Source organism: Budorcas taxicolor, chromosome 2 (assembly GCF_023091745.1).
Source record: "Budorcas taxicolor isolate Tak-1 chromosome 2, Takin1.1, whole genome shotgun sequence".
NCBI lineage: Eukaryota > Metazoa > Chordata > Mammalia > Artiodactyla > Bovidae > Budorcas > Budorcas taxicolor.
In genome coordinates, this window is record NC_068911.1 from 165,977,093 (window position 1) to 165,991,961 (window position 14,869).

Here is a 14,869-nt window from a genome sequence, read left to right on the forward strand (position 1 = left end):
CCCACTACCCTCCAGTGCACCTGCTTTGCCAAATCAACCACTTCCTCACTAAATGTTGAACTTCCACTTGCCTTTTGGGTCCTAAGGCTCTTCTGGGATCTAACTCTATCCCCTTGGTGAAGGGAACAGGACCTCTTCTCTGCTCCCACAGCACAACCAACTTTTCTGTATCTAAAAGCACCTTTCCTCCTCACTAGTCCATGAACTCTGAGAGGGCAGGGACAAGTTTTGATGGGAAAAAATCATATCTGATGAGCATCATGCCAACTTTGCCAAAGGCCCTGCTGAGGCAGTTGAAGAGAATCTGCTAGTGTCCTAAGCCTGCGGTGACTGCTGGAAGGCAGGAGGGCACCCTGGAAGGTGCACGATACCAGGGCAGAACCAGAGATGTCACAGATCTGGACACATCAGTGATGGCTGGATGGATCCAGAAGTAGCAAAGGACCACGAAGGTTGGAAGAGAAAAACTAAGGCAACAGACTCTTTATTTAATGTGGTTTTAAAATACATCAAGTCCCTGGCTGTTGTGAATACCAAAAGGAGACAAAAAAGCTGTCAGCACAGCTTCAAACAAATCTGGACGGCCAGGTTGGGCCATAAGGGAAGCAGTTATAGGGACAGAAGGCAGCACCCCTCCCCCAGGCAGGTGCCTGGCTGTCCCTAGGGTGACCTCCTCTGTGCTGTGCAAGGTGGGAGGGCTGGAGCAGCAGCAGGAGAACCACCTCAGCAGGCTTGGGGCCCCCTGCCGCAGACACCAGGGTGGGGAAATAACCATCCTTTACAGACATAACATTCTCTCATAGAAAGTGCCTGAGCGCAGCCCATGGTCCAAAAACCTCACGGAAAACAAACCTTTTAAAAAGTGCTGCTGCCACCTCTCAGAATCTGGTGGACACGAAGCTCTCAGCTGGACAAGACCCTGAACACAAGTTACTGTCAGCAGAGCCTCACCCGCGGTGGTCCCCTAGAGGAAAAGCTAGCAACCTAAGAAACCAACACAGCTCTTGGTCCAAAAACTGAGGTCATAGGCATGAGACCTGCCCCAGTGAGGAAGGAACTGGCCTTCATTCATGGATAGGCCACCTCTGCATCTGGCCCAGGACCCTGGCTGGTGTGGGCAGCACCCAGGAGCCTGGGCTGACTTTGGAAAGCAGAGCAGAGCAGCTGTAGTGATTAAAAAGATTTGGTCAACGGAGAATGGGACCCCACCTACAGCCTGGCCTGGATGGCTACAGACGGACGGCTGAGCTGAGAGCAGAGCTTCTACCCTGCACAGCTGGGGCCACCTTGCTCACCAAGCAGCTATTCTTGGCTTCTGAAGACTGTAACTTGCCACACCATACTGGGCTCTGGCAGTCCCCTCCCTGCCAACACTATAGGCTTTAAGAGGTAGCTGAAATCGGGCAGGTGACCCTGTGGGCCACTGCTGGCCTCCCTGCTCTTTGAAGGGGGCAGGCAGAAACGTCTGCCTCTTCCCGTGCTTCCTTAGCCCAGCAAACCCTGTTGGCAGCTCTTCTGTTCCTCAGCAGAGCAGGATCTCAGCCAAAGATGGCAAACAGGTCTCAACACTCACACTGGCTGCTGGGGGAATCTTGAGAAATGAGGGTATACCAGGAACGTAACAGGAAATACTCAGATGATTAGTGGTACCACCCATGGATGAAGAGGGGAAATGGTGTGTCATTCATTTGCCATCTCTGGTTTAAGTCCTAACATAATTCAGGAGTACTTCACACTCTTTATGAACCTTATCACCTGAGGGATTTAAGAGCTGTTAAGAGTGGGCTGTTAAAAAAAAAAAAAAAAAGAGCGGGCTGTTTGTGGAAGATGAAGGGAGCTATAAGACAATGAACTAACTTTGAGGAAATACAGCAAGAAGCAAAAACTCATCCACTCAATCCATCTTGGTCTATGGCTTCCAGCTACAATGAAGCTGAGGCCCAGCTGGAGATGGGGTTATGGTACCCCAAACACACCGTACCCCTGCTTCCTGATGCAAGACTCATACATTCTGCTGTCCCAGAAGTGTTTTGTACAAACACTGGCTAATGCGCTGGCAAGTTTGCAAACAGTAGGTGTTTCAGAGTACAGCGTAGCATGTGTGAGGGGCGGGAGTCGGGGTACAGAAGAAACAGACACAACTATCTGTAGCCATTCTGCGGACTTCTGGGGCTCAGCCAATGGCCAAGTCTCATTCTTATCCGTTAGCTGTTGGACAAGACCTGGGGGCTCTCACACAGGAACAAGTAGGATGTCAAGGAGGGCATATCTCAGCTCTTATTATGTGGGTAACAAAATCAGGGCAAATCTCAAAAAAGAATGGACATTGTGGGCATGGATATATGAAGCAGACTCATCAAGCCAAGGGGATGGTTGGACCCGGGGCCCAGCATCTGCTGCGTGGAGACAGCAGTGATGGCATCAGCAGTGGCCACCCAGGACTGAAGCCACCGGTAAGCTTGTGGCAAACCCATGGGGACCCTTGCCTTTCTCTCACTATAAATAATCTGACTTCATCAAGCAGGAAACCTAAGCACCAGTGTGGCCAAGGTGCCAGGCAGGGTGCTGAGGCGGGTGGGGCGCTAGAGGCCAGGAGCCCAGGCACCACCGCTAGGCACCCCTTCCTCCTCAGAAGATCCTCAATATAAACACTGCCATGTGCAAAACAAACACAAAGGAAGCAAAACCCCAAACCTTCAGAAAGAATCCTTTGGGTGATCTCTTGTCCATCATTTGTGCAGGCTAGAGAGGCACCTGTGAATGATAAGGCTACTGCGAAGCATCATTGGCCTGGTCCTGGCACCACCAGCACGCAGGGGAAGCGGCACCTGAGGGGCTCCCTACCAGCACATCACCCTGCACAGAGCATGCTCCAGGTCCCTTGTCCTAGGCAGGGAAGCAGTCCGATCACCAGCTCCAAGTGCTCTGTCAACGCTCTGCCTGGAGACCCCTTTTCCAGGGAAGCAAAGGAGCGTCCAGGGGAGCTGGGAGAGCTGGAGCTGCCCAAGTCCCGCTAACAGGAGAAACAAAGTCATGGCCTGGGTGTGTCACCCGTCATGAGCTCTGAAGGGCAGGGAGGGAGGGGTGAGCCTCACATCAGGCAGGGGAAAGCTCAAGACACTTGTCCTGCCAGCTTCCTGTGACGGCAGCTCCCCTTTAAGACGCTTCAGCTCACAGAAGAGGCACTGACTTGATGTGTACACACCCCCACCTGTGATGCAAGCCTGTTTTACACTTACAGATATATAAATGTATGAGGCCTTGCACATATGCTGTATGTATGCAGGACTGACCCATAAAATCCAAAACTGCAGAGTCAGATGTCAGCCAGGTCAGAGCACCCTGGGCCTCAGCGGCGGGAGCCTCGCACAGGCTGGGCCTGGCTGAGTGGCTCACTCCCTTCCCAGAGCACCCCCTGGCATGGGCACCCTAGGCGGTGATGGAGGTGGGTTCCTGGGGCCCCGTTTGGCCTGAAGGATCTGTGCTCAGTGCTCCAGGGCAGCAAGGAGCTTCTGTGGCCCTCGGGGAGCTCGGTGTTTGAACCCTGGGCCCCTCGCCACCCTGTTCCTTAGAGGCACTGGAAGCCTCTGCCCTTCGCTCAGGGCCACTGTCAGTGAGGGGAGCCTGGCCGCCAGCACTCAGGTCCTGCACCCTCTTGTTCAGGTCATTGCGCTCTGACTGCAGCGCTCGGCACAGCTTCTCCAGCCGCTGGATTTTCACCTGCAGGCCCTCCAGCTCTTTGTCCCGGAGTGTTTTCTAGGGAGAGAAATGGGGCCTTCAGTTTCATGTCATCAACCGCCCACCCACTGCCACTTGGTAGAAAACATTCACCATTCACATTTTAACAACGCTGGGCGCTGGCCAGAGTCAAAAGCTGGCCCCTTTTGAGTAAACAGTCTTGGTTTATGCTGAGGCATGGCTGCCAGCCGGAGACAGGTGTGGTATAGAGAAGGGGCATGGCGTGGAGGTGACGGGTTCCTCTGTTTATTCACCAGATGGCCTTAGCAAGTGCTTGGCTTTTGAGTCTGTTGCCTTATCAGTTAGCCTGGACTACTAGCATCACCTCACAGATCCTGAGAGAGCTCAGTGAGCTGGGGCATCCACACACAGCAGGGTCCAGCGCACAGCAGCCTCACCGTCAATTACTTTCTCCTCCTTCCCTTCAAGCCACAGAATCAAATTATCTGCACGGCTCTGCATGCCAGCTGCACACACGTCGGCAACCCTTGCTTTCTCTGCTGTTTCCCCCTTTCTTCCATTTGCTCTCTTTGCTTCCACTACAGACCCATCCACTAAGCTCACTACCTCCCTTGAGGAGACGGCTGGTGCCTCTGGACTTGGACAGACATGCGCATGAATCCCAGCTCCACTCGGGGCTCACTGCATCCTTCTTGGTAGAAAGTACAGGAAAGGGCCAAGAATTACACACACCCCCAGCCCGGCTGCACACCGTACTCAGCCCACCTCCTCGGCCATCTCAAGCAGGGCCTTGTTGCTGCTCTCCCACCGGGACCGGTACATGGTGGTTTCTTTTTCCAGCTTCTTGATCTTCTTAGTCATCTGGGTTATGTGACACAGAAGGAAATGATCAGGAGGTCAGGCCATTTGTGCATCTGTGTCTCCAAGGTGGGAAACCGTCCCAAGGGGGCGAGATCAGCGCTTTCTGAGCCACCCCAAGGTGTATCCAGGTAAATACGGCCCACTCTTAGCCCTCTATGGTATCAATCACATATTATTGTAAACAGTGCCACATGAAGCACTCCAGGGATGGGGGCTTCCTGAAGGCAGGCCCAGTGTTCAATTCAGAATGAAGCTGCTTGCACCCCCATAGCCACCCACAATCTAGACCACAGTTACCTTTTCCATCTCCTGTTTGAATGTGGTGAACACCTCACTGCTTTTAGAAAGAGTGTTCTGGAACTCCTCAAACTTCTCAGTGTACAGGGCAAGCTGGGTGAGAGAGAAGCCCACAAGTAAGACTGGGCTTTTCTGGAGGGCAGTTCTGGTCAACACACTCAGACCCACCCTTAGCCCCCTGACCCAACAATTCTGTGGAGATACCAGTTTTCCTTAAAACAAACAAAAAAAACCCCATCTATTTGGAAGGATAGAATCTAAAATGTTAAGCCTAAAAAGTAGGACTGGGGGTGATTTATATATTTCCTGTAATGTTTCTTTTCAAACTCTTCTTCCAGAATGAAGTCTGATTACATAATTAAAATCACCTGTTCTGTCTCCACCTCCTCAAAAGGAATACAACACTCTGGACCAGGAACAAGTCCTTCTAGCTTGCCTTCCCACCTGATCACCACCACATAGGTGCCAGCCAGGTTCAGAGAGAACAAAGGCTTGGCAAGGTCACGCAGGAGTCAAGGTGGGCCTAGAATGAGGTCCCACTTCCCTCCCTCCGGATGGGGCTCAGCTTGGGGACCATGGAGGCACAGGGGGAGGCTACACAGTCTTACCTGCTGTTTCAGGTGGGTCTCCTGCTGCTTCATCAGCTCGCACATCCTCTGGGACTCCACAGCCTCTTTGAGAAGCTATTTCCGAGACAGGACCCCAGATTCCATCAGAAGCCCCTAGAGGCTGCATCTGGACTGTTTTAGCCATACACACCACGACCCCCGAGGCTTCTGCTCTCAGACGGTTTCTGAGCTAGCAGTGCTCTGGCCTAACCAGACAACAACCTCTCCTGGGCACACCTAACTGTGAGCTGAGCCAGAACCCGACCCACCTCCTCCCAGAACCCCCACCCCTGGGGCCTGAGCCTCACAAAATCCTTCTCCCGCTGGTGCCTCTCCTCTGCCTCCTTCAGCATCTCCTGGGCCTGCTGGAGCTTGGCGTCCACCAGCTGCTGCTGCAGGTCCTTGTGTTTGAAGACTTTGTCAATGTGCTGCAGGAAAGCATTGTCGGGGGTGGGTGTGTGGTTTCCATCTGTCAGGAGCTTTTCTTGGGGAGGCCCAATAGCTACAGGATGCTCCGCATGCAGAGACCAGGGTGCTGCCCAGTGTCCCACTTCAGCATGACATGCTGGGCTCCCATGTGTCCCACAGGTTGTGGGCCCCAAGTCCCTGGAAGGTCTACTTCCCAACCTCACCTTGTTTCTTTCCCACTGAGTCAGTCTGGCATGAGCACGGGATGAGATCACCTCCCAGGAAGCCAAGTAACAGATACACTTAAACCTTCAGCCTCATTACTCCACTGGACTGAGAACCCGCACTTTTGTAGCCCAACTCCCTAGTAAATGGGAGTACCAGGGGGAAAGGAGAGGGAAGAGGAAGAGGGCCCTTCCAAGAGACAGTGTGCAGGGACCCAAAGAGAGGGATTCGAGTGCCTGGGACAGCAGTCAACACCAGTCCAGGGAGTGACGCCCTGCCCTTTCAGGTGGCGGGGGCAGCAAAGCAGCAAGTAACTGGCGGGCACAGCCCCCAGAGTCGATGACCGAACAGTTCCAGCTCCTACCCTGTGACTCCAAATTCTAAAATACTCTGAAAACTGAAACTGCCTTAAGTAGGCAGAAAAACTTGACCCATATCACTGTAGGGCTAATTATAAACCTAGGTGAGAATACTCACAAGTTTAACTACATAAGCATTAACGTGTCCAGTTGGGTGCTGCCACAAATCCCTGCTGGGATGCGACAAAATACATGACCCGTGAATGTAACTCCAGTTCAGAACGTGGACAGTTTCACTCCCAAAGACACCTGGCCCTACAGTTCAGGACAGGGCACTGCGGATCCAGCTGTGTGGTCACAAGCAAGATTCCTCTCATCACCTCAGTTCCTCCTCTAGATCCCTCCCAGCCTAAGAAGGGAGAATGGGTGAAGGGATGAAGCCTGGAAAGTGCTGCCTGGCGCTGGCACCCGCCCGGACCCCTCCATCCCCGGCGACCCCTCACCTCCTCCCGCAGCTCATACTGCTCGATCAGCTTCTTGAGCCTCTCAGCCAGCTCCACGTTCTCCTGGCGCAGCTTGGAATTGCGCTCATTGTGCTGTTCCATCTGCAGCTGGATGTCGTTCAGCGTCACCTGGAAGTGTGAGGTCACTTCCTTGCGCTTCTCCTCCTCCTCCCGGGCCCGCTGCACGCCTTCTTCCTGGGCAGAGAAGTCACCCCCAGGTCCATCATCCACCGCTCCCAGCCTCACAGGGCTCTCGCACCAGTCCACGGATGCTCTTTCCCAGTAGCCCTCCCTGCTCTCCCAGTGAGGAGGAGCCAGGCTCTAAAGAGATGTCAAGCAATGGGGGCTACTAATGGACCCCTCTGTAAACAGGTGACATCAAGCCAGAGACTCCCTAGAAAAATGTAGGTTTACAGGTAAGTGCCTTTCTAAATAAATCTGGATCTCCTGAAGCCTACTTTTCCTGGTCTCAGAATAAGTTTGGAGGATCTATTAGTCTCAGTTAAATGTGCTTTCATCTGTGACCCCCTCACCCTGACCAAGTAGTTAAAATTCAGTAATACCCAGGGTTGGTAGGGTTGTGCAGAATTAGGCACTTGGACACTGTTGGTGGGAAGGCAAAATCTACTAAGATTAAAATTTGATACTCTTTGACCTAGACATTTCACTTCTGAGATTCAGCCTATGGATAAATCCTATATAATTAGCCAGGGATATATATAAAAAGAATTTTCACTGTAGCTCCATAACAGAGAAAAACTGGAAACAACACAGAACACACTAACTAGGGTACTGACTAAATGCAGTGTATCCATATAATGCCACCGTTAAAAGGAATGGGACAGGCTTATATAAACGATAGGGAAAGATGAGGCACTGAGAAAACGGAATAGGCTATGAAACAATACATGTACAATAAGTTCACTAAAAAACAAAACTATGTTACATTTTATACTAAGGAAACTTACAAGGCTATGCTTAAACCTACATATAAGCAGGTTTGTTTCCCATTAGTTTCTACTGGGGCTGGGGTTGAGGATGGTGGGCAATAATTACCTTTGATTTATTAGACTTTTGTCACCTTTCACTCTCTATCACATCTATATTAAATTTATAACATTTTAAAACATACAGTAAAACTGAGCAAAACAAGTTGCAAAACATGCTTACTGATGCAAAGTTTTAAAGAAACACAAAGGGTATATTTAACGATCTGGAGGTCACAGTACTGACCAAGCCTTAATCAGACTGACCCCATCCTAGGTGAAGCACAGCAAGGACAAAGGCCTGACTGACAGCCCTCCAGGAGAAGAGCTGCTCCCCGGGACTCTATGGAATGGAGAAACCTGAAGCCCCTCGTCCGGATTCCCTCAGCACCTTAACCTTTACCTCACCTAATACAAGTGCACGTCAAGTGGTAAAGCAGCTCTAAGGCACAGCGTCACTGAGGAAATCTCTATCCCAAAGCACGTGCTACTTTTAGGGGGAAAGCTACTGAAGACGAGTGAGGTCAGGAAAAGTGGATGCCCCACCTTGAGGGAGCGGTTATGGCGCTGCAGCTCACGGCAGAGGCTCTCGAGCTTGCTGCGGGCCAGGACGGCCTTGCTGTGCTCGCCGCGCAGGTGGTCCTTCTCCTGCACCAGCTGGCTCTGCTTCTTCTGCAAGAGCTTCATCTGCTTCTGGGAGTTCCGGTGTTCTTCCAGCTGGAGACAGGGACAGAGGAAGAGCCCTGTGGGAACTCAGGGTCTCCAGAGTTGACCCAACTCCAGCCACTGAAGGTCAGGTTAGACACTATGATGGTGCGTCACACAATGCCCCCAGTAACCCCAAGGGCCCCATGTCAAGGATACAGAAATGGACGCTGAGGACCGACCAGCAGAGGCTCACAGTCAGCAGATGCCAGTTTCTCTCCAAGCTGTGACTCCAGATTCAAAGCTTGTGAGACTCTCCAACCACGACATTTGCCCAACTTTCTCCACAAACCAGCCCACCTGCTACCCTCTTCCTTATATACAGCAACAGACCTGGATTCCCCATTTCTCTCCTCAATACGATACTGAGTATCATGTTGGCCTTTTCATTACTGACAGATAATCCTTCTGCTTCCTGGCCTCACACCTTCATCCCCTTCTAAGACCCAGTCCTTTCCCAGTTCAGCTCAGCTCCCCTCCTATAAGCTTATTCAGCACCATAGGAAGAAATATAATGCAACTTGGGATAGTTAAAAATGTGCCACCCTCCCAGGGCAGGGAGGGTGTATGAAGGGGGAGCACTGACCAGCTCAGCATACTTCTTGCACAGAGCTGCAAGCTTCTCCTCAGGGGTACTCAGCGTGTTCAGCGTCTGCATCAGTAATGTTATCTCCTTTCCTGCAAAGCACAGGGAGCAAAGGCATGTACCTCCTTTTCAAGAGGCCCCCTTTGGATTTGGGCCCACTATTCTCACCTATCAGACGTTACATTTCCGTTTGCTGACCTGGCTGCCTTCCCTGCTCTTCTGTGTGCCTCAGGAACACTGGGACCCACTCAGTTCTGCCCACCAGTATAGCCCCAGTACCGTCCTGAGTGCCCACCACAGAGGACACACTCAACAAATACTCATTCAGTGAAGGACTGAGGGAGTTCCCTGACAGTCCAGTGGTTAGGGCTCCATGTGTTCACTACCAAGGGTGCAGATTCAATCTCTGGTCAGGGAACCAAGATCCCGCAAGCCACGCAGTGCAGCCAAAACAATCAATGAATCAATCCACCCATTACACAAAGATCTTTATAAAAAAGACAAAAAAAAAAAAAGAATGAGTCTCTATGAAATCTCAGAGATGAGTACCAGGAGTGGGAGAAAGAAAACTGCCTGCTCTACCTACAGGTGAAAAAAAGGTATCCCACCTGTGAATTCAGTGCTGTTTCAGTGCAAAGTAGGGCTTCCTTGGTGGTTCAGCGGTAAAGAATCCGCCTGCAATGCAGGAGACCTGGGTTTGATCCCTGGGTTGGGAAGATCCCCCGGAGAAGGAAAAGGCTACCCACTCCAGTATTCTGGCCTGGAGAAGTCCATGGACTGTATAGTCCATGGGGTTGTGAAGAGTCGGACACGACTGAGCGACTTTCACTTTCAATGCAAAGAAAGCCCTTCTGAAAAAGGAAGGACACAAAAGGAATAGGTCTCCTCAAGAACACTGCACTTCAGTCAACAGTGGCAGCCAACAGTGCACTTTAAAATGACTATACCCCTGCCAATAAATAGATATACCTTTCGATATCTGATCATAAGATTAAAAAACAAACCTACACACTTCTTTAAATTAGGATAACAAGGAGGGGGTGGGGGAGTAGTGACCCCATAAGATGTGGGTATAATATCACCTTGCTTCTTTAACCCACTCACTCTCCATCCCCACCCAAGTGACTCCTCCACTGCCTGTGCCTGAGTCAGAGGGGGCCACCACGCATAGCACTGTGACAGGTTCCTGAAGTGTCAACCCCCGGAGGCTCTGAGAGACCAATGCAGAGAATGCAAATCGTTGGCACACAGGCCAAATCCAACCCACAGATGGGTTTTGTTTGGCTTCTATCCTATTAGTTGCCAACTGTTACAAATCTAGAGATTTCACATAACTCTATATTTGTGGCTAAAAAAGGCAGCCAGCTACAGTTCTAACATACTATCAACTCACTGGGACCAGGTGGCAGTCAAGCCTTTGGATAAATGAGGTATTCTCTTGGTCTCCTGGGGCCCTCTGGCTAAGCTTAACTTATTTGAGTTTTCAACTCTGGTCTAGTCCAATTCTCTTATTGTGTAGAGAAGTGAAAACTAAGGAACAGAGAGGAGAACTGTCTTGCCTAAGGTCACACAGCAAATTAGAAATGGTGATGGCACAGGATGCCTACTGATGACTCCTGCTTCCCATCTTCTCAAAGAGTATATTGGACTTTGGTTTGCACTTGTTCCCCTAATGCAATGAACAACCGCACACCTCTACATGATGGCCCCACTGTCGCGGCTTTGATTAGACTATGTGGTTTGGCAGCTCTGGAAGTCAGGTTTCTTCTGAATCCTTGCAGAGTGGGCTGGCCCAGGTATGTCAGGTCCAAACTCCCTCCCCTCACAAGTAGCTGTTCTCTGCTCACCCAGACCCTTGGCTTTCTTCTTCTCCTGTGGCCTTCGGTGGTCTCGGTCTACGACCTCATCACTGGTCCGGATCTCGTCCGGGCCCGGCTCCCCCTTGGAGATCTCCTTCTCACCATTGACTACTGGAGTCTCTGGCTCAGGCTCCCCATTCCTTGAGGCATAGGTCCGGGACTTCTCTGCATCTTCGGGTTCAGCAGGCTCACCCTGTGCCACATCCTCACCTGGGGCCCCCTGACTGTTGTCCACACAGTATGTACTGAGGATGTCTTCCAACTGGCGGCTCAACTCCTCAGAGACATCACAGAGGGCTCCAGACTGAGCACTCTTGGCTTGTGCTCCTACAGGAGAGGATGAAGGGCAGAGAGGGAAATAAGATGGTTAGGCCGCTGGTTGGGATTTTTCAGGCCCAAACATATTGGTTTGGGTAAATGTTGCCTAAATTCTCTAAGCCTTAGTTTACTTCCCTATAAGCCAACTATTTCTCACTACTCTCTAACCACGCTTATTTTGAGCATAAAAGAAATCAACTAAGCAGACCATCCAACACACAGGGGTGGCATCATGTAGCAGGAACTCTACATCTCAACTCTAGTCCATTCCCTTCTCCACCCTGCCAATGTTGCCTCTTGATATTAAAAACGTTCCAGGGAATTCCCTAGCAGTCCAGTGGTTAGGACTCTGGGCTTCACGGGGTGAGGGGAGGTTCCATCCCTGGTAGGAATTAAGACCCTGCAAGCCACTGGGTGCTGTCTTAAAAAAAAAAAAACAAAAAAAAAACCAGTCGGAGGAGACAGTGCTTTGGGAAATCAAGTTTTCTCTTTACTTTCTTCAAGTAATAAATCCTTCTCTGGGAGAGGAAAAAAAAAAGCACCAGAAATGCCTCAAGTATAAACATCAGTTACCCACTTGTGAATGAGGTGTTTCTAACCTGGATTTGCTGGTTGGGAGTCTCATCTGACTGCCAACCTCAACCTGACTTAATCCTGTCAGAGCCTTGTCTGGAGGTCTGCCCCTGTGCTCTGAATGGGAGGCTGTATCCACTCCCCAGCGCCTGGTGGGGGCTGCGCAGACTCAGCATTGGCCTCCTCTCCACATTTCCTCTCTGCTGGGTAAACAGTGGCCCGGGCCTCTAATTCCAGAAGCTAGACCGGCGCGCCACAAACTCCTCCCCCTGCGCATTGGAAAAGCAGAGCTGGCACACACCCTCTGCCTTCCCTGCAGCCTGGCTGGTGGAACCTTCAGCTTCTGTCGCAGGAGCCGACTGGCTGGGCCTCCCCTGGGCTCCCTCAGGTCCTGCTTCCGGTTGCCCCGGAGTGTTTTTGGGGTTGGAAGTGTTGCCTGATTGCTTGGCAGGCCCATTCTTTTTGTCTTGGTTCTTCATTGTAGTTTGCAATGTCAGGTTAGGAGCAGATCCTATAGAAACAAACACATGGCTATTTTCCAGACTTGGATCAGAAATCTCAATATCAGGGGGCGCGCGAAGCTTGAAACAAACCGGCAGGCCTTCACCGGAGGGAGTCAGCGGTTCTCCCAGTCTCTGGTCTGTCCGGTGTGCCCAGCCAGGCCTCCTTTTTCCAGAAGTCACTTCCCAGCACAACACTGGCCCCTCACCACAGGCCGCACGCGGAACAGGCTCAAGGCCCGGGACTGACGTGGCGGGACGCTGGATCCCGGTTCCTCCCCGCCTCTCTGGCCCCACGTGGGCGCACCCCCGTCGCGCGCGCGCAGCCACCCACGCCCCGCGCGCCCAAGAGCCGCGCGCGCCCCCGCGCGCATGCGCACAGGCCACACCCCTCCCCCCTCCCCCCCCTCAGGCCCGAGCCGTCACATTGAACCCGCGCGATTCCCCGCACCGGCCAAAACCATCTGAGACCACAGACCCTCTGCTCGCGTTGTTCCCCCTAGCCGCCGCCGTACGCACCCCCACCGCCGACACCCCGACGGCTTCGCCCGCTCTGGCCTCGCACCGGAAACCCTGGATAACTGCTGCCGGCAGAGCCTCCTGCTCGCGCCGCAGCCAATCAATAGCCCGCGCTAGCGCGGGGCTTGCTGGGAAAGATGCAGCGAAGGCGGCCTCCGAGGAGGGTGAGTTGGAAAGGCGGGGGAGGGAAAGGACTACACGTCCCTCCATGCATCGGGGCTAACCCCTGACTCCCAGGATGCAATAGGGCTCCAGTCCTCGGAGCCGCAGACCCAGGAGGTCCGAAAGGAGCCAGTCATTGTGCACAAATACTCACGTCAACCTCGTTTCTGTCACGCAGAAACTATGATTCAGCTCCTAGAGCCTTCCGGCTGGCTACTTTTTTCTGCACGCCTCCACTACCCCGTCCCTCCTGCTGTGAACGTGTGTGTGTGTGTGTGTGTGTCTGTGCTTAGTCGCCCAGTCGTGTCCGACTCTTGCGACCCCACAGACTGTAACCTGCCAGGCTCCTCTGTCCATGTGAACATCTGTGACTGTCTAGGAACTCTGAGGAGTCGGGGGAGAATACTGGGCTGGGCATCAGACCTGTATTTCAGTCCCAGCTGCATCACTAATTTGCTGTGTGACTGGGCATTCTTTTCCTTCCCAGGACTTCAGTTTCTGTATTCAAATAGAAGTTTTTAATAGTTTTTTTTTTTTAAACGTTAGTTTCCCCAGTATCTCAAATACTGTAACTTTTGTTATTCCCAATTTACAGCTGTGGACTGCAAGACACAGGTTAGGTATCTTGTCCAAAGTTACATCGCTAGTGACTGATGAGGGCAGATTCAAAGCCAGGAAGTTTGGCACCCATCCTAACTATCGGACTACCTGCCTCTTACTCAGAATAACCACCCATGGTAGGCCTTCCTTGAGGATGAATCAAGATAACTTGGAAAGTAACTTATTTTTCCATCTTCATTACCAGCTCGAGTCGCTCTTTGGAAGGTACTGAGGGTGCCCTGCCAGGGGGAATTTGGCCTCAGCAGATTCGAGTGTTTTCTCTGCCTGGCGCACCGTCTACAAAGTTCCAGTTGCACTGGGGCTAAAGAGGAAAAAAAGCCAAGCTTTTCTCCTTATGAGACCACAAGACAAATGTGAGACTAACTGCAATACTTGATCCGTTTGTCTATTAGTGAAATAAAAGGCAACAACCTGTGTGCTGGATTAAATGCCTAACTGGTATGGCTTCTGTTTCCAGCCAGTCCTATCCATGCCGTCAGCCTTTTTCATTCCATCTATACTTTTACTATTTCCAGGACTTCCTAGGTTTTTGTAGGTGCTGTTCTACCTTCCAAAATTCCCTTCTTCGCAAAACAAAATCTTTTGAGGCCCACCAAACTCAAAGGCCACTTCAGAGCCTTTTCAGTTCTCTGCAGTTTGTTTCAGCTTTCTAGGTCTGGACAGAGTTCTGTTCCAGCATTAGTGGGGAGGTGTTGAGATTATTTGCTTACAAGTCACTGAACATCGCAAGAACTGTTGGCTAAAAGCTCTACTCCTAAAGCCTAACATCAGTCTCGGGGCTGAGATGGCAGAGAATATTTTGAATTATTTTGCGAATTGGGCATTTAGAGCTCTTCAGTTCAGTCGCTCAGTTGTGTCAGACTCTTTGTGACCCTATGGACTGTAGCACGCCAGGCTCCCCTCCCTATCACCAACTCCTGGAGCTTGCTCAAACTCATGTGCACTCTGTTGTCCCCTTCTCCTCCTGCCTTCAATTGTTCCCAGCATCAGGGTCTTTTCCAGTAAGTCAGTTCTTTGCATCAGGTGGCTAAAGCATTGGAGTTTCAGCTTCAGCATCAGTCCTTCCAATGAATATTTAGTATTGATTTCCTTCAGGATTAACTGGTTTGATCTCCTTGCAGTTGGAGATGACTCAAGAGT

General features: G+C 51.4%; 1 protein-coding gene across 3 annotated transcripts; it reads right to left on the reverse strand.

The window, feature by feature from the left end:
* Positions 1 to 475: 475 nt before the first annotated feature.
* TXLNA (taxilin alpha) lies at positions 476 to 13,027 on the reverse strand. 3 transcript variants are annotated; one of them, XM_052661820.1, is made up of 11 exons: positions 12,947 to 13,027; positions 12,229 to 12,438; positions 11,025 to 11,363; positions 9,178 to 9,269; positions 8,433 to 8,603; positions 6,901 to 7,095; positions 5,774 to 5,893; positions 5,466 to 5,540; positions 4,858 to 4,950; positions 4,465 to 4,560; positions 476 to 3,756 (listed from the first exon to the last, which is right to left on the reverse strand). In XM_052661820.1, the coding sequence occupies exons 2-11, from the start codon at positions 12,404 to 12,406 to the stop codon at positions 3,430 to 3,432; spliced, it is 1,686 nt and encodes a 561-aa protein (XP_052517780.1). In that variant the 5' UTR covers positions 12,407 to 12,438; positions 12,947 to 13,027; the 3' UTR covers positions 476 to 3,429. The 3 variants fall into 3 exon arrangements, with proteins under 3 accessions (XP_052517780.1, XP_052517790.1, XP_052517771.1); XM_052661830.1 differs by lacking the exon at positions 12,947 to 13,027 and adding an exon at positions 12,906 to 12,921; XM_052661811.1 differs by lacking the exon at positions 12,947 to 13,027 and adding an exon at positions 12,879 to 12,921.
* Positions 13,028 to 14,869: the final 1,842 nt, after the last annotated feature.